Consider the following 18762-nt stretch of genomic DNA (forward strand, 5'->3'; position numbering starts at 1 on the left):
GGTGGGCAGTGTCTTTGGAGTTGTAGTTCACCTACATCCAGAGAGCACTGTGGGCTCAAACAATGATGGATCTGGACCAAACTCTACACAAATACTTAATATGCCCAAATGTGAAAGCTGGTGGAGTTTGGGGGAAATAGAATCTTGACATTTGGGAGTTGTAGCTGCTGGGATTTATAGTTCAACTACAATCAAACAGCATTCTGAACCCCACCAACGATGGAATTGAACCAAACTTGGCACACTGTTCTCCCATGACCAACAGAAAATACTGGTAGGGTTGGGTGGGCAGTGTCCTTTGGTTTTGGAGTTGTAGTTCACCTACATCCAGAGAGCACTGTGGACTCAAACAATGATGGATCAGGACCAAAGTCTACACAAATACTCAATATGCCCAAATGTGAAAGCTGGTGGAGTTTGGGGGAAATAGAATCTTGACATTTGGGAGTTGTAGCTGCTGGGATTTATAGTTCAACTACAATCACGGAGCATTCTGAACCCCACCAATGATAGAAATGGGCCAAACCTCCCACACAGAACCCCCATGTGGGCCACAGCAATGTGGGGCAGGGAACGGCTAGTCTATATAAATAAAAATGTCATGTTCATTTGTGGGATTAACAGAACTCAAAAACCACTGGATGAATAGACACCAAATTTGGACACAAGGCACCTAACAACCCAATGTATGTCCTTCACTCAAAAAAAATGATGTCATTTGGGAGTTGTAGTTGCTGGGATTTATAGTTCAGCTACAATCAAACAGCATTCTGAACCCCACCAACGATGGAATTGAACCAAACTTGGCACACAGAACCCCCATTTGGGCCACAGCAACATGTGGCAGAGGACGACTAGTAATAATAATAATAATAATAATAATAATAATAATAATAATACCTTTATTGGTTTTATTGTATCAAATGTTATTTATTCTAAATGTTTTAATTGTTCTTTGTTATTGTAGGCCTCGAATTGTGGAGTTTGCAAACCGCCCTGAGTCCCCTTCGGGCTGAGAAAGGCGGTATATAAATATGGTCAATAAATAATAATCAATAAATAATGATACTAAGCCTGTATTGTTGAAGGCTTCCATGGCTGAAATCACCGGGTGGTTGTAGGTTTTCTGGGCTGTCTGGCCATGTTCCAGAAGCATTCTCTCCTGACATTTCACCTACATCCATGGCAGGCAACCTCAGAGGTTGGGAGGTCTATGCTCAGGCTCTCCCAGTTACCTAATGTGATTGGTGTGTCTCAAACCGTCCTTGCAAGGCTTGACGGAGCGATCTTCTCCTGTTGTAGAGTCTGGATGTTCTGAAGCAGATCCTTCGGGTGGTCGGTCAGTCGGTGACTTTGGAAGAGCTGGTCTTGGAAAACTGTGGCCTGAAGTGGTAAGCCCTCAGAGATGTCCGTGGCTCCTCTTCTCCACGCTTCGTTTCCACAACCAGGCCAATGGAGCCACAATCTCCCTGTGACTTCCATGCCTTTCGTTGGGATTTGGACCTGGGTATCTCCAACACCTCGACACCCCATCTATTGCTCTTTACTTCATTTCTACCCCGCAGGGGACTCAAGGCAGATTACAAACTCCGGCAAAATCCAATGCCGCGTGGACGTGGCAATCAAACACACCCCATCAAATTAAGCAATTAAAACACATAAACAATCCAAGAGATTCAAACCATACAAAGTCCCAAGTCAAGATCTCATACACATCCGTAGTCATTTCCCAAAATCCATACTCATTATTCAGGCCGTTGAAGTCTAATTCTGCAATCTCCTATTTGCCAATGCCTGCGTACAAAGCCAGGTCTTGAGTTTTTTCCTAAAGAACAGAAGGAGGGGACTGATCTAATGTCACTCGGGAGGGAGTTCCACAGTTGAGGGGCCATCACACAGAAGGAAGGAAGGCTCTGCCTCTCGTCCCCACCAGTTGTGCTTGCAAAGAGGGTGGGACTGAGAGCAGGGCCTCCCCAGAAGATATTAAAGCTCTTGTTAGGGAGGAGTGGGGCCTGCCTGATGTCACTGGGGAGGGAGTTCCACAGTTGAGGGGCCACCACGGAGAAGAAGGAAGTCCCTGCCTCTCATCCCCACCAATCATGCTTGCAAAGAGAGTGGGACCGAGAGCAGGGCCTCCCAAGCAGATCTTAAAGCTCTTGTTGGGGAGAAGTGGGGCCTGCCTGATGTCACTGGGGAGGGAGTTCCACAGCTGAGGGGCCACCACGGAGAAGGAAGTCTCTGCCTCTCGTCCCCACCAATCATGCTTGCAAAGAGGGTGGAACCGAGAGCAGGGCCTCCCCAGAAGATATTAAAGCTCTTGTTAGGGAGGAGTGGGGCCTGCCTGATGTCACTGGGGAGGGAGTTCCACAGCTGAGGGGCCACCACGGAGAAGGAAGTCTCTGCCTCTCGTCCCCACCAATCATGCTTGCAAAGAGGGTGGAACCGAGAGCAGGGCCTCCCCAGAAGATATTAAAGCTCTTGTTAGGGAGGAGTGGGGCCTGCCTGATGTCACTGGGGAGGGAGTTCCACAGCTGAGGGACCACCACAGAGAAGAAGGAAGGCCCTGCCTCTCATCCCCACCAATCGTGCTCATAAAGAGGGTGGGACCGAGAGCAGGGCCTCGCAAGCTGATCTTAAAGCTCTTGTTAGGGAGGAGTGGGGCCTGCCTGATGTCCCTGGGGAGGGAGTTCCACAGCTGAGGGGCCACCACGGAGAAGGAAGGAAGTCCCTGCCTCTCATCCCCACCAATCATGCTTGCAAAGAGAGTGGGACCGAGAGCAGGGCCTCCCAAGCAGATCTTAAAGCTCTTGTTGGGGAGAAGTGGGGCCTGCCTGATGTCACTGGGGAGGGAGTTCCACAGCCAAGGGGCCACCACGGAGAAGGAAGGCAGGCCCTGCCTCTCTTCCCCATTAGTCATGCTTGCGAAGAGGGTGGGACCGAGAGCAGGGCCTCCCCAGAAGATATTAAAGCTCTTGGTGGCTCATAAAGGGAGAGGCGTTCAAGCAGGTACGTTGCATTGAAAAAACACACAACTAAATGTAATCCCGTGATATGACCAAGTATGGCTTGCCTTTTTGTTAGGAAGAATTTGAATTTTGCTAAAATATGGCAGATAAACTGTTACAACTGCCCTGAGTCCCCTTGGGGAGATTACGATAAATACTGTTGTTGTTGTTGTAACATATTCGGTTTCTGGGGGCAGTGCTCACCTCTGGCCATGGGGAGGTGCTCTTGTTCCCTTTCCAAACCTAGGAGCCTCTTATCCATAGTTCCAGTTCCCTGCAGAGTGAATGCCTCGTTTGAATACTAAGAGGCCCTTGGTACGGAGTGATGTGTTATGCTGCCTCCATCTGACTCAAACGGAGCTGGGACGTGGTCTGATGGTCTGCCTTTTACTCCCGCAGTGAGTTCGCGCAAGAGATGTGCCAAGTGCTTCAGGATAATCCAGGCTCCACCTTAAACACAATCAATCTTTCTAGAAATCTTCTGGAGGACCGAGGTAGTGCATGCTCGCTCTATCTATCTATCTATCTATCTATCTATCTATCTATCTATCTATCTATCCATCTATCCATTCATCCATTTATCCATCTATCACTAAGTATGTCTATCTATCTATCTATCTATCTATCTATCTATCTATCTATCTATCTATCTATCCATTCATCCATTCATCCATCTATCACTAAGTCTATCTATCTATCTATCCATCCATCCATCCATCCATCCATCCATCCATCCATCTATCACTAAGTATGTTTGTCTATCTATCTATCTATCTATCTATCTATCTATCTACCTACCTACCTACCTACCTACCTACCTACCTACATCCATCCATCCATCCATCCATCCATCCATCCATCCATCACTAAGTATGTTTGTCTATCTATCTATCTATCTATCTATCTATCTATCTATCTATCTACCTATCTACCTACCTACCTACCTACCTACCTACCTACCTACCTACCTACCTATGTACTTGTATGTCTATCTGTCTACCTATTTATCTCCCTACCGATCTATGTACTTGTCTACCTACCTACCTACCTACCTACCTATTTGTCTATCTATCTATCTATCTATCTATCTATCTATCTATCTATCTAGCCATCCATCCTTCCATCTATCACTAAGTATGTTTGTATATCTGTCTGTACCACAAAGGCTGCTGCTAGGTGACGATCCAGTGGCTCTTTGTGATGTCACTGGACTGACAGTTGCTAGGTGATTGCTTGTTGCTAGGCAAAGTGGCCCTCTATGATGTCACTGGTGTGACATCACAGAGGGCCACGGGTCACAGAAAAGTGACCTGTGTATGAGGGGAAGGGAGGAAAGAAGGAAAGGGCCACAAAGAGAGCCTTGTTGCCATGAAGACATTGTGAGGCCCCCCTCAGAGCTGGAGAAGGGAGAAAGGAAGGAAGGAAAGAGCCACAAAGAGAGCCATGTTGCCACAGAGACATTGCGAGGCTTTCTCAGAGTTGGAGGAGGGAGAAAGGAAGGAAGGAAGGAAGGAAGGAAGGAAGGAAGGAAGGAAGGAAGGAAGGATGGAAGGAAGAGCCACAAAGAGAACCTTGTTGTCATGGAGACATTGTGAAGCCCTTTCAGAGCTGGAGAAGGGAGAAAGGAAGAAAGGAAGGAAGGAAGAGCCACAAAGAGAGCCTTGTTGCCATGGAGACATTGTGAGGCCCTTTCAGAGCTGGAGAAGGGAGAAAGGTAGGAAGGAAAGTGCCACAAAGAGAGCCATGTTGCCACAGAGACATTGTGAAGCCCACTCAGAGCTGGAGAAGGGAGAAAGGAAGGAAGGAAAGTGCCACAAAGAGAGCCATGTTGCCGTGAAGACATTGTGGGGCCCATTCAGAGCTGGAGAACGGAGAAAGGAAGGAAAGTGCCACAAAGAGAACCATGTTGCCATGGAGACATTGTGAAGCCCTTTCAGAGCTGGAAAAGGGAGAAAGGAAGGAAAGAGTCACAAAGAGAGTCATGTTGCCCTGGAGACATTGTGAGGCCCTCTCAGAGCTGGAGAAGGGAGAAAGGAAGGAAAGAATGATGGAGAAAAATAAAGGAAAAGAGGAGGGAGAAGGAAGAAAGAAAAAGAGGGAAGGAAGGAAGAGAAAGGAAAGGGGGAAATATATGAGGGGAGGGAAAGAGAAAGCAGGGGGACAGGGACCCCACCCCCCCCCCCCCCCAAGAGGTGGACAACATTGGATTGATACTCTAGGACTTTACAAAATCAGATTTTTGCCCAGAGCCTTGAATGCCCCCTTGGCCCTGAGAAGGCACTCATTAACCTTTGACTCTTGTTTGTGGTGTTCTTTCCTTAGGCATTCTTGCTCTGAGCCTGATTTTTGCGCAGCGGACCAAGGAGATCCAGCGCTTGGACCTTTCCAGGACCTCCTTCACTCAGAAAGGTACCGGTCGCAGGGAAACAGAAGGCCGTCTTGGGCGCAAAGAACAAACGTGCCAGGGTTACAAAATGCAATGACAATATTTCTGAGAACTCCTCTTGTACAAGGACGAGGCAGATATTGTTGATGCTTCCCATGCAGGGAAGAAGGGAAAGGGGAGAGAACTGCCTTGCTTCATTTCCTACTGTCGAGGTCCATCTTCTGCGATCTTCAGCCATCCTGCATCTTTCCCTCTGTTTTCCCCGGCCTTTTCTCCGTCTTTTCTCCATTCCCCCCCCCCCCCCCGGTTTTCTCCACATTTTCCCACATTTTCCCGGAAATTTTTATTTATTTATTTCTCATGTCAGGGCAGCCAGATAGTTATATTACATTTCTAACAGAACAAAGCAAACAAACAGAGAAAATACAAAATTTGCGAGTTTGGTAGTGGATTAAATGTCCTATGACAAGTATCTGGCCCCTTGGAGTGCCTCTGGTGTTGTCGCAAGAAGGTCCTCCATTGTGCATCATGTGGCAGGGCTCAGGTTGCATTGCAGCAGGTGGTCAGTGGTTTGCTCTTCTGCGCACTCGCATGTTGAGGACTCCACTTTGTGGCCCCATTTCTTGAGATTGGCTCTGCATCTCGTGGTGCCAGAGAGCAGCCTGTTCAGCGCCTTCCAAGTCGCCCCGTCTTCTGTGTGCCCAGGGGGGAGTCTCTCATCTGGTATCACCCACGGATTGAGGTGCTGGGTTTGGGCCTGCCACTTTTGGACTCTGGCTTGCTGAGGTGTTCCAGCGAGTGTCTCTGTAGATCTAAGAAAACTATGTCTTGATTTAAGTCGTTGACATGCTGGCTGATACCCAAACAAGGGATGAGCTGGAGATTTCACTGCCTTGGTCCTTTCACGATTGGCTGCTACTTCCCGGCGGATGTCAGGTGGTGCAATACCGGCTAAGCAGTGTAGTTTCTCCAGTGGTGTAGGGCGCAGACACCCCGTGATGATGTGGCATGTCTCATTAAGAGCCACATCCACTGTTTTAGTGTGGTGAGATGTGTTCCACACTGGGCATGCATACTCAGCAGCAGAGTAGCATAGCGCAAGGGCAGATGTCTTCACTGTGTCTGGTTGTGATCCCCAGGTTGTGCTAGTCAGCTTTTGTATGATATTGTTTCTAGCGCCCACCTTTTGCTTGATATTCAGGCAGTGCTTCTTGTAGGTCAGAGCACGGTCCAGAGTGACTCCCAGATATTTGGGTGCGCTGCAATGCTCCTGTGGGATTCTTTCCCAGGTAATCCTCAGAGCTCAGGATGCTTGTCTGTTCTTGAGATGAAAGGCACACGTCTGCACTTTAGATGGATTAGGGATCAGCTGGTTTTCCCTGTAATAGGCAGTAAGAGCACCTAGAGCTTCGGAGAGCTTCTATTCAGTCATCTCAAAGCTCCCTGCTTGAGCGGTGATGGCATGATCATCAGCATAGATGAAGCTCTCTGTCCTTTCTGGCAGTGGCTGGTCATTTGTGTCGATGTTGAACATGGATGGAGCAAGCATGCTCCCCTGAGGCAGGCCATTCTTCTGTTTCCGCCATCTGCTTCTCTGGCCCTGAAACTCAACAAAGAAGCTCCTGTTTTGTAGCAGGTTTCCTATGAGGCGGGTCAGGTGGTCGTCCTTTGTGATATTAGACATTTTTCTCAGGAGGAGGCGGTGGTGGTTCACAGTATCATAGGCTGCTGACAAGTCTATGAAGACAGCTCCTGTGATCTGCTGCCTTTGTTGGAAATGACAACCTTCTTTAAGCCTCCACTAGTTATCTATCTATATAAAAATGCTCTGTGCATATTGAGTACCTTAAAAACAAAAGAACCAATGAATGAAATAACACCAAATTTGGCAACAAAACATCTCACAACACAAGGAGTGACCATCACTAAAAAAAATATGATTTTGTCATTTGGGAGTTGTACTTGCTGGGATTTATAGTTCACCTACAATCAAAAAGCATTCCGAACTCCACCAACGATGGAATTATACACAGAACTCCCACGACCATCAGAAAATACTGAAAGCATATGGTGGGCATTGAACTTGAGTTTTGGACTTGTAGTTCACCGAAATCCAGAGAGCACTGTGGACTCAAACAATGAAAGATTTAGACCAAACTTGGCACGAATGCTCCATATGACCAAATATAAACACAGATGGAGTTGGGGGAAAATAGACCTTGACATTTGGGAGTTGTAGTTACTGGGATTTATAGTTCACCTCCAATCAAAGAGCATGTTGAACCCCAGCAATGATACAATTGGGCCAGACTTCCCATACAGAACCCTCATGACCAACAGAAAATACTGTTGTCTTTAGTACCCTTCTCACACCCCCTCATGACCCTCCCTTGGGGTCCCGACCCCCCAGGTTGGGAAACACTGTAATAGAGGATAACATGGGAATCATTAGACTGGGCCACGGCAACGCGTGGCAGGGCATGGCTAGTTTTTTATGTATAGAATTCAGATTGCTGACTTTATTATATACTAGCCGCCCCCTGCCACACGTTGCTGTGGCCCAGTCTGTCTATATGTGTGTATATATTTGTGTATATGTGGTTTTGCGCATACGTTGTAATGTAATTTTTGATTTTTAGCTTTTTAAGTCTCTTCAGCTGTGTTTTCCAGTGTTTTTATGGGTGATGGTCACTCATTCGTCCAGTTGTTTTTGAGTTATGTTAATCCCACAAACGAATATTACATTTTTATTTATACAGATGTGTGTGTTGTTATGCAGTATTCCTTAATTCTATGTTGTGGGAGGGGCTGCAGACCACATGACCAGATCTGGGACTATTCAGGACTCAGACTCCATTTTAGAAAGGCAGAAGCCATTAAACTTTCAATAGAGAAATAATACCGTTTAGAAGTCAGTAGAAACAGTATTCTTTTAGATGACTGTAGGAACTGAATGAGTTGGGGTATGCCTAATGTCCTTGGGGAGTGAGTTCCAGATTTGAGGGGCCACCACCGAGAAGGCCCTGTCCCTCGTCCCCACCAATTGTGCCTGCGATGGGGGTGGGAGCGTGAACAGGGCCTCTCCAGATGAATGAAGAGATCATGTGGGTTCTTACACAGAAATGCGGTCACGCAGGTAGGAGGGTCCCAAACCGTTCAGGGCTTTGTAGGTAAGAACCTGAACCTTGAATTGGGCTCGGAAAATAAACGGCAGCCAGTGGAGCTCCTTGAACAGGAGGGATGACCGCTCCCTGTAAGGAGCTCCAGTTAGCAACCTGGCCACCACCCATTGTACCAATTGGAATTTCCGGGCCGTTTTCAAGGGTAGCCCCACGTAGAGTGCATTACAGTAGTCCAATCTGGAGGTGACGAAGGCATTGACCACCTTGGCCATATCCGCAGTTGCAGTTGGCACACAAATCTCAGTTGTGCAAAGGCCCTCCCGGCCACCGCCGATGCCTGAGCCTCAAACGTAAGTGATGAGTCCAGGAGGACACCCAGACTGCGGATCTGTGGCTTCAGGGGGAGTGTAAACCCGTCCAGCGCAGGTTGCCACCCTATACCCCGGTCAGGTTTACGGTTGACCAGGAGGACCTCTGTCTTGTCGGGATTGATCTTCAGCTTGTTCCTCCTCATCCAGACAGCCACAGGGGCCAGGCACTCGTCCAGCACCCGAGGGGCTTCCTTGGAGTTAGGTGGGAAAGAGATCATCCGGAGTTTCGGGTGAGATCATCCGGAGTTTCGGAGTGCGGTGTCATCTGTACGCGGATGATGTCCAACTCTGTCACTCCTTTCCACCTGCTACTAAGGAAGCCGTCGAGGTCCTGAACCAGTGCCTGGCCGCTGTGACGGTCTGGATGAGGGCGAACAAATTGAAACTGAATCCAGACAAGACAGAGGTACTCCTGGTCAGTCGCAGGGCCGAACAGGGCACAGGGTTACAGCCTGTGCTGGATGGGGTCGCACTCCCCCTGAAGACACAGGTTCGCAGTTTGGGTGTGATCCTGGACTCATCGTTGAGCCTGGAACCCCAGGTTTCAGCGGTGACCAGGGGAGCATTCGCACAGTTAAAACTCGTGCGCCAACTGCGCCCGTACCTTGGGAAGTCTGACTTGGCCACGGTAGTCCATGCTCTGGTTACATCCCGTTTAGACTACTGCAACGCTCTCTACGTGGGGTTGCCTTTGAAGATGGCCCGGAAGCTCCAATTAGTCCAACGCTCGGCAGCCATGATACTAACAGGAGCGGAGCGCAGGGAGCGCACAACTCCTCTGCTGCACCAGCTCCACTGGCTGCCGATCTGCTACCGGGCTCAATTCAAAGTGTTGGCGTTGGCCTTTAAAGCCCTAAACGGTTCCGGCCCAACCTACCTATCCGAACGTATCTCGGCCTATCAGCCCACCAGGACCCTCAGATCTTCTGGGGAGGCCCTGCTCTCTATCCCGCCTGCTTCACAGGTGTGGCTGGCGGGGACGAGAGACAGGGCCTTTTCTGTGGTGGCCCCTCGGCTATGGAACGCCCTCCCCATGGAGGTAAGATCAGCCCCCTCATTGATGGTATTCCGGAAAAGACTAAAAACCTGGATGTTCGAGCAGGCGTTCGGTTAACTCAGTGCAATAAGTGTAATGATTGAAGGACTGGCAACTTGGACGACGAAACTGGATCACGATTTTAGTCAAGAGATGAATTGGATTGTTTATTGATATATGTATTGTGGATCGTGTTTTTATGCTTTTTAAACTGTATACTGTTGTTTGTTATAAGTTGTTGTAAACCGCGTTGAGTCGCCGGCTAGGCTGAGAAACGGCGGCATACAAGTATAGCAAATAAAATAAATAAAATAAATAAAGAGTAGTAGAGTTGTGTGTCATCTGCATAGAGGTGGCACCCAACTCCAGAACTCCAGATGCACACCCTCAGCCATTTCATCGGAATGTTTCCTCCATTCTCTTTGCAGGGATGAATGCCCTCGGCCTCTCTCTCGCCTCCAACGAGCTCTTCAGAAGGACTTTATGCTCCTTGGACCTGTCTGGCAACCCAGGGATCCTGGCCACCGAAGGCACCAACGTACGTATGGTCTTCTGGCTCATCCAAGTCAGGCAGAACAAGTCCAGAGGGACTCCCCAGTGCCAAAACCACTTCCTCTCAATAGATCCCTCATTGACTTCCAATCCTTGAGTGCTGGTGAGAAAGAAGGGGTCGATGTCCCCAGAGGCTCCTCTAGATACAGCCGTGTTTCATAGCATCCTAGAGTCAGAAGAGACCACATGGGCCGTCTTGTCCGATCCCTTCTGCCATGCAGGAAAAGCACAACCAAAGCACCCCTGACAGATGGCCATCCAGCCTCTGTTTAAAAGCCTCCAAGGAGGGAGCTTCCCCCAGACTCTCTTTAGAGTAGAACCTCCAAAGGATCAAAAGCATGGAATTTTGGGAAAGGAGGATCTTTGAGATCATTACCTTTTGGAAAGGCAGAGTCTCCAAAGCCTTTTGGAAGAGTGACCTTTGACATTCTACCAGAGAGGAGATTCCACCTGAACATGAGGAAGAACTTCCTGACTGTGAGAGCCGTTCAGCAGTGGAACTCTCTGCCCCAGAGTGTGGTGGAGGCTCCTTCTTTGGAGGCTTTGAAACAGAGGCTGGATGGCCATCTGTCAGGGGTGATTTGAATGTAATATTCCTGCTTCTTGGCCGAATGGGGTTGGACTGGAGGATGGCCCAGGAGGTCTCTTCCCACTCTAGGATTCTAGGATTCTACGATTCACACCATTTGGAAAACCATAACCTTTTGTAAAGTAGGATCTTCCTGAAAAGAGCTAAAAACTCGTTTGAGTGAGTCTTCTCTTTAGTGGCATATATCCATTAGTATTCAGGCAAGACAAATTAGGTTTCTCAGTTGTTAGACTGATATACCTGGTTATCTCTTTGAACTGTTAGGAACGAAGACTACGCCACATGCACAAATATATATAGCAGATCTTCAGAAGTGTTATTTCAGTTGCCGAAAACATCTTCTCTCCCATAAAAATATATTTGGTTTTAGATCATGCTCTCAAGAGACAAAATAAGTAGTATTTGTTAAAAATAACATCGTTGGTTTACTTCCAAACTTCATGTTTTCAGCATTCAGGTCCATTGCTTAGTTGAAAGTGTAAACAGTACGTTCTCTGAGGCATTCTGTTTCAGTCCCTTCTCTGTCTTCTGCCTGATGCTTAACAAACACCGACTATACAATACACAACACCACAGTGGACCACACTGACTTAACACAACACTGACTTCTAAAATGGAGTCTCAGTCTGAATAGTCCCAGATCTGATCCCTCCCACAACCTCAAACAACATAGAGTTAAAGGAAAACTGCATACCAATACACACATATATAATATAGTAAGCAATCTGAATCGTATACACAACAAATAGCTATTTATTTGTATTGTCGAAGGCTTTCATGGCTGGAATCACTAGGTTCTTGTGGGTTTTTTCGGGCTATAGAGCCATGTTCTAGAGGCATTTCTCCTGACGTTTCGCCTGCATCTATGGCAAGCATCCTCAGAGGTAGAGGTCTGTTGGAATTAGGACAATGGGTTTATATATCTGTGGAATGGCTGGGGTGGGGCAAGGAGCTCTTCCCTGCTGCAGTTAGGTGTGAATGTTCAGCTGATCACCTTCATTAGCATTTGAAGGCCTGCCTGCGCCTGGGAAAATCTGTTGCTGGGAGGTGTTAATCTGTGCCTGGTTTTTTCCTCTCTGTTGTTTAGCTGTTGTAATTTTAGAGTTTTTTCAATACTGGTAGCCAGATTTTGTTCATTTTCATGGTCTCTTCCTTTCTGTTGAAATTGTCCACATGCTTGTGGATTTCAATGGCTTCTCTGTGTAGCCTGACGTGGTGGTTGTGAGAGTGGTCCAGCACTTCTGTGTTCTCCAATAATCTGCTGTGTCCAGGTTGGTTCCTCAGGTGCTCTGATATGGCTGATTTCTCTGGTTGAAGGAGTCTGCAGTGCCTTTCATGTTCCTTGATGCGTGTCTGGGCAATGCTACTGCGTGTGGTGGTCCCTCTGTAGACTTCTTGTCCATAGCTGCCTGGTACACAATGGTAGACTCCTGCAGAGGTGAGAGGATCCCTCTTGTCCTTTGCTGAACGTAGCATTTGTTGGATTTTCTTGGTGGGTCTGTAGGTGGTTTGTATGTTGTGTTTCCTCATCAGCTTCCCTATGCGGTCAGTGGTTCCCTTGATGTATGGCAGGAACACTTTTCCTCTGGGTGGATCTTCATCTTGACTCTCGTGGCTTGTTCTTGGTCTTGCAGCTCTTCTGATGTCTGAGGTGGAGTCTCCCTTGGCCTGGAGAGCCCAGTTGAGGTGGTTCAGTCCATCTTGGAGGAGGTGGGCTTCGCAGATTCTTTTTGCACGGTCTGCCAAGGCTTTAATGGGGCTTCTTTTTGGACTTGGGTGATGGTTGGAGTTTTGATGTAGATATCTATCTGTGTGTGTGGGTTTTCTGTAAACGGTGTGACCCAATTGTTGATCTGGTTTGCGGATGACGAGGACATCTAGAAAAGGCAGCTATTTATTTGTTTGTTTGTTTGTTTGTTTACATCATTTTTGTCCCACCCATTTCATCCCAAAGGCGACTCAGGGCGGCGTACAAACCGGCAACAATTAGATGCCGTATATAAACACATACATAAATCAGTTAAAACAATTTAAATCACAACCTAAATATATATAAAAACCATAACAACTATAAAAAAAACTATAAAAGTCTATAAAAACAGTGTCTTCAATCCATTTCCTCATCCATTTACATTGTCTTTAGCCACTCCGTATGCATATTCCAGATTGTGTTTATTTGATCATGCTGAAGTTTCAAACACCTGCTCAAAGAGCCACGTTTTCACCCTTTTCCGACAAGTCGGGGGGGGGGGGGGGGCTGGTCTAATATCCCTGGCCAGGGAGTTCCATAGGCGAGGGGATCACCACTGAGAAGGCCCTGTCCCTCATCCACGCCAGACACGCCCGTGAGGCAGGCGGGATCGAGAGCAGGGCCTCCCCAGGGGATCTTAAACTAGTATAGGAGGCTTGTAGAAGGTTGCCATGTCCAACATGGAAACCAAGACTTTGGAGAAGATGGAGAACTCACATGTTAGCCCATCCCTTTGTGGTCACAGGAAAGCTCCCCATCCTCTCTAAACCATCATTTCAAACCCACTCAGCCCCTGGCTTTTATTTATTTATTTATTTATTTATTTATTTATTTATTTATTTATTTAATTTATCATGTCAGGAGCAACCAGACAGTTGTATTACATGTTTAACAAAACAAACAAACAGACAGAATGCAAAGTTTGCAAGCTTGGTAGTGGATGAAATGTCCTTTGACCAGTCTCTGGCCCCTTGGAGTGCCTCTGGTGTTGCCGCAAGAAGGTCCTCCATGGTGCATGTGGCAGGGCTCAGGGTGCATTGCAGCAGGTGGTCAGTGGTTTGCTCTTCTCCACACTCGCATGTCGTGGATTCCACTTTGTAGCCCCATTTCTTGAGGTTGGCTCTGCATCTCGTGGTGCCAGAGCACAGTCTGTTCAGCGCCTTCCAAGTTGCCCAGTCCTCTGTGTGCTCAGGGCGGAGTCTCTCATTTAGTATCCGCCATTGGTTGAGGTGCTGGGTTTGAGCCTGCCACTTTTGGACTCTCGCTTGCTGAGGTGTTCCAGCAGGTGTCTCTGTAGATCAGTGGTTCTCGACCTTCCTAATGCTGTGACCCCTTAATGCAGTTCCTCATGTTGTGATGACCCCCAACCACAACATTATTTTTGTTGTGACTTCATAACTGTAATTTTGCTAATGTTATGAATCATAATGGAAATATCTGATATGTAGGATGTATTTTCATTCACTGGACCAAATTTGGCACAAATACTCCATATGCCCAAATCTGAATACTGGTGTGGTTGGGGGGGGGGGAGGGGGGATTGATTTTGTCATTTGGGAGTTGTAGTTGCTGGGATTTATGGTTCATTCAAATTAAAAGAGCATTCTGAACTCCACCAACGATGGAATTGAACCGGATTTGGTACACATAACTTTCATGACCAACAAAAACTTGGAGGGTTTGGTGGACATAGACCTTGAGTTTGGGAGCTGTAGTTCACCTACATCCAGAGAGCACTGTGAACTCAAACAATGATGTATCTGGACCAAACTTGGCATGAATACTCAATGTGCCCAAATGTGAACACTGGTGGAGTTTGGGGAAAATAGACCTTGACATTTGGGAGTTGTAGTTGCTGGGAGTTATAGTTCACCTGCAATCAAAGAGCATTCAGAACCCCACCAATTATAGAATTATGCCAAACTTCCCACACAGAACCCCCATGACCAACAGAAAATGCTGAGTTTTCTGGTGGTCTTTGGCGACCCCTCTGACACCCCTTTGTGACCCCTCCAGGGGTCCCGACCCCCAGGTTGAGAAACACTGCTGTAGATCTTAGAAAACTATGTCTTGATTTAAGTCGTTGACGTGCTGGCTGATACCCAAACAGGGGATGAGCTGGAGATGTCTCTGCCTTGGGCCTTTCACTATTGGCTGCTACTTCCCGGCGGATGTCAGGTGGGGCAAGACCGGCTAAGCAGTGTAAATTCTCCAGTGGTGTAGAGTAGTTTCTCCAGTGGCCCCTGCCTGCTTGACCACAAGGTTGACCTTTCTGCTGTCTCTTCCAGGTCTTCCTTTCTTTCCTGACTCAGCCAAATGCCTTACTCCACCTGGACCTTTCTGGTACGGACTGCGCTTTGGAGGTGGTAAGCATCTGCCTGTGCTTTCTATGTCTTGCAATTATTAGTAGTATCGATATTATTATTGTTATTGATCCTGGAGTGTTAAGAATAGACAGCAAAGAAGGGGGAAAACACGCCAGGCTTGTCTCTCCCTGAGGGTTGCTTTCCAAGGTCCTGAAGGAACGGCTTTTCCATCCTGGTGTGTGAAGGCCTTGGAGGAAACAGGTTGACCACAAAGGCCAAACAGGCGTTCTGCTCTGGAGCAACCTCAGGAATGCGCTCTGCGTTCGTCCTGTTTATTTTCTATGGCAATGGTTGGGTTTTTTTTGGGGGGTGGGTGGGGGGACACAGGTGAGAAGGTGGGAATCAGATACACCAGTGGTTCTCAACCTTCTTAATGCTGCGACCCCTTAATACTGTTCCTCATATTGTGGTGACTCCCAACAATAACATTTTCGTTACTACTTTCATAACTGTGATTTTGCTCCTGTTATAAATCGCAATGTAAATACCTGATATGCAGGATGTATTTTAATTCACTGGACCAAATTCGGTACAAATACCCGATATGCCCACATTTGAATACTGGTGAGGGTTTGTGGGGGGTGGATTTTGTCATTTGGGAGATGTAGCTGCTTGGATTTATAGTTCACCTACAATCAAAGAGCATTCTGAACTCCACCAACAATAGAACTGAACCAAACTTGGCACACAGAACTCCCATGACCAACAGAAAATACTGGAAGAGTTTGGTGGGCATTGACCTTGAGTTTTGGAAGTTGTAGTTCACCTACATCCAGAGAGTCAAGCTAGGATGGATCTGGACCAAACTTGGCACAAATACTCAATATGCCCAAATGTGGACACTGGTGGTGTTTGGGGAAAATAGACCTTGACATTTGGGAGTTGTAGTTGCTGGGATTTATAGTTCACCTGCAATCAAAGAGCATTCTGAACCCATCAAAGATAGAATTAGGCCAAACTTCCTTGATGTTTTGGATAAGAGACCATCAAGGAATGCCAGGGGTTCCTATGTTTCTAACCTTTCCACATTTATGGAATAGTCGAGAACGTAAGGAAAGGGGGTCAGTGTGTTCCTAGCACAGATTTTATTTATTTCTTATTTATTTACTGTATTTGTAGACCGCCTTTCTCATCCTTTCGGCGACTCAGATAAATATAGAGTCCTAGAGTTGGAAGAGACCTGGTGGGCCATCCTCCAGTCCAACCCCGTTCTGCCAAGAAGCAGGAATATTGCATCCAAAGCACCCCCGACAGATGGCCATCCAGCCTCTGTTTCAAAGCTTCCCAAGAAGGAGCCTCCACCACTCTTCCTCTGAGGCAGAGAGTTCCACTGCTGCACAGCCCTTCTCACAGTCAGGAAGTTCTTCCTCATGTTCAGATGGAATCAGTAAACAAGCTTGCTCCCTCCTCCTCCCTGTGGCTTCCTCTCACATATGGCTCTCATATCTCCTCTCAGCCTTCTCTTCTTCAGGCTAAATGTGCCCAGTTCCTTAAGCCGCTCCTCATAGGGCTTGTTCTCCAGACCCTTGATCATTTTAGTCACCCTCCTCTGGACACATTCCAGCTTAGAGTCAATATCTCTCTTGAATTGTGGTGCCCAGAATTGGACACAATATTCCAGGTAACGTGGTCTAACCAAAGCGGAATAGAGCATGGGGAGCAGGACTTCCCTAGATCTAGACACTAGGCTCCTCTTGATGCAGGCCAACATCCCATTGGCTTTTTTTGCCGCCGCATCACATTCCTGGCTCATGCCCCCCTTCCTCCTTATGAGGACCCAAGAGCTTTTCCCCACGTCCTGCGCTCGAGCCAGGCCTCATGTCCCTCTGCATTTCCTTTTTTTGGCCCAAGTGGAGTCTCTTGCGTTTCCCGCTGTTGAGTTTCCTTTGGGTGCTTCTGTCCCATCCCTTCTCTAACCTGTGAATGCTTTCCACCTGCCTTTCTCCTCTGTTGCCAGGTCTTCAGAGCCCTGGCGAGTGGATGCTGCCAGAACCTTGTCCACCTCGACCTGTCCAATAATGTTTACTCCTACAAGTAAGAACTTGGGTGGGGGTGTTTCCCTACCCACTCTGGGGATCTGCAGTTCTTTGTTGTCCCATTGTGCATTCAGAAGATGGAATGAAATGGATGCATTGAGCTATTTTACCCCCATCTACAAAGGCATTTATGATTTTGTCTGCTAATTATATTTATATTGTAAAAAATACCTGTATGGGCAGGTGTTCAGGACCCTCCCCTGGTCGGTTACCTAGACATTATACATTGTGTAAATGTCTAAAACAGTCACTAGGTGGCGTTCGGAATTTTTTTACTGTGGCCAAATTTTCTGTGACCCCCAATATTGAGCCAAGAGGGCCTCAGTGGGGGTCGGGACCCACAGTTTAAGAAGTAGTGCTCAAGTTTAAGAAGATCTATAGACAATGTTGTATCCACTTTTTGATAGCAACTTTAAGTGATTAGTCCAGGCATGGGCCAACTTGGGCCCTCCAGGTGTTTTGGACTTCAACTCCCACCATTCCTAAGAGCCTCAGGCTCCTGAGGCTGCCGAGGGGGAAGAGGAAAGCAACCAAGGCTGCGAAGGGGAAGAGGAAAGGGACCGAGTCTGCCGAGGGGGGAAAGGGAAGGGACCGAGGCTCTTAGGAATGTATTGTCGAAGGCTTTCATGGCCGGAATCACTCAGTTCTTGTGGGTTTTTTCGGCTATATGGCCATGTTCTAGAGGCATTTCTCCTGACGTTTCGCCTACATCTATGGCAAGCTTCCTCAGAGGTGAGGTCTGCTGGAGCTGGGAAAAAAGGGGTTTATATATCTGTGGAATGACCAGGGTGAGACAAAAGGCTTTTGTAAGTTGGGCTAGGTGTGAATCTTTTCAACTGACCACCTTGATTAGCATACAATGGGCTGACTGTGCCTGGAGCAAACTCTTCTTGAAAGGTGATTAGATGTCCCTGCCTGTTTTTCTCTCTGCTGTTTTAATTTTGTAATTTTTTAATACTGGTAGCCAGATTTTGTTCATTTTCATGGTTTCTTCCTTTCTGTTGAAATTGTCCACATGCTTGTGGATTTCAGTGGCTTCTCTGTGTAGTCTGACATGGTGGTTGTGAGAGTGGTCCAGCATTTCTGTCTTCTCAAATAAAATGCTGTGTCCAGGCTGGTTCATCAGGTGCTCTGCTATGGCTGATTTCTCTGGTTGAAGGAGTCTGCCGTGCCTTTCATGTTCCTTGATGCGTGTCTGGGCAATGCTGCTGCGTTTGGTGGTCCCTCTGGAGACTTCTTGTCCACAGCTGCATGGTACACGGTAGACTCCTGCAGAGGTGAGAGGATCCCTCTTGTCCTTTGCTGAACGGAGCATTGGCTGGATTTTCTTGGTGGGTTTGTAGATTGTTAGGAATGGTGGGAGTTGAAGTCCAAAATACCTGGAGGGCCAATGTTGGCTGATGCCTGGGTTAATCTATCAATCTGGAGCCTTCCTGGTTGTATTGCAATGTCCATAAATGAGGACGAGGCAAAAGAGAGAAAAAGAGGCCTCCTAGTTTTACTGGCACCATGGGGGCATGTTCCTGAGTATGGTCTCAGGCCCCATCTA

The 18762-nt window shown here is 47.4% G+C and overlaps 1 protein-coding gene across 1 annotated transcript in view; it reads left to right on the forward strand.

Moving 5' to 3' along the window:
- The window catches only part of CARMIL2 (capping protein regulator and myosin 1 linker 2), an 89447-nt gene that overhangs the window by 16558 nt on the left and 54127 nt on the right, over positions 1 to 18762 (forward strand). The window contains exons 10-15 of the mRNA XM_067471174.1: positions 1303 to 1391; positions 3405 to 3499; positions 5328 to 5414; positions 10349 to 10458; positions 15100 to 15177; positions 17135 to 17211. Coding sequence (XP_067327275.1) covers positions 1303 to 1391; positions 3405 to 3499; positions 5328 to 5414; positions 10349 to 10458; positions 15100 to 15177; positions 17135 to 17211 — 536 coding nt within the window. The remainder of the gene's footprint in view (positions 1 to 1302; positions 1392 to 3404; positions 3500 to 5327; positions 5415 to 10348; positions 10459 to 15099; positions 15178 to 17134; positions 17212 to 18762) is intronic.

The sequence above is a fragment of the Anolis sagrei genome, chromosome 8, assembly GCF_037176765.1.
Source record: "Anolis sagrei isolate rAnoSag1 chromosome 8, rAnoSag1.mat, whole genome shotgun sequence".
NCBI lineage: Eukaryota > Metazoa > Chordata > Lepidosauria > Squamata > Dactyloidae > Anolis > Anolis sagrei.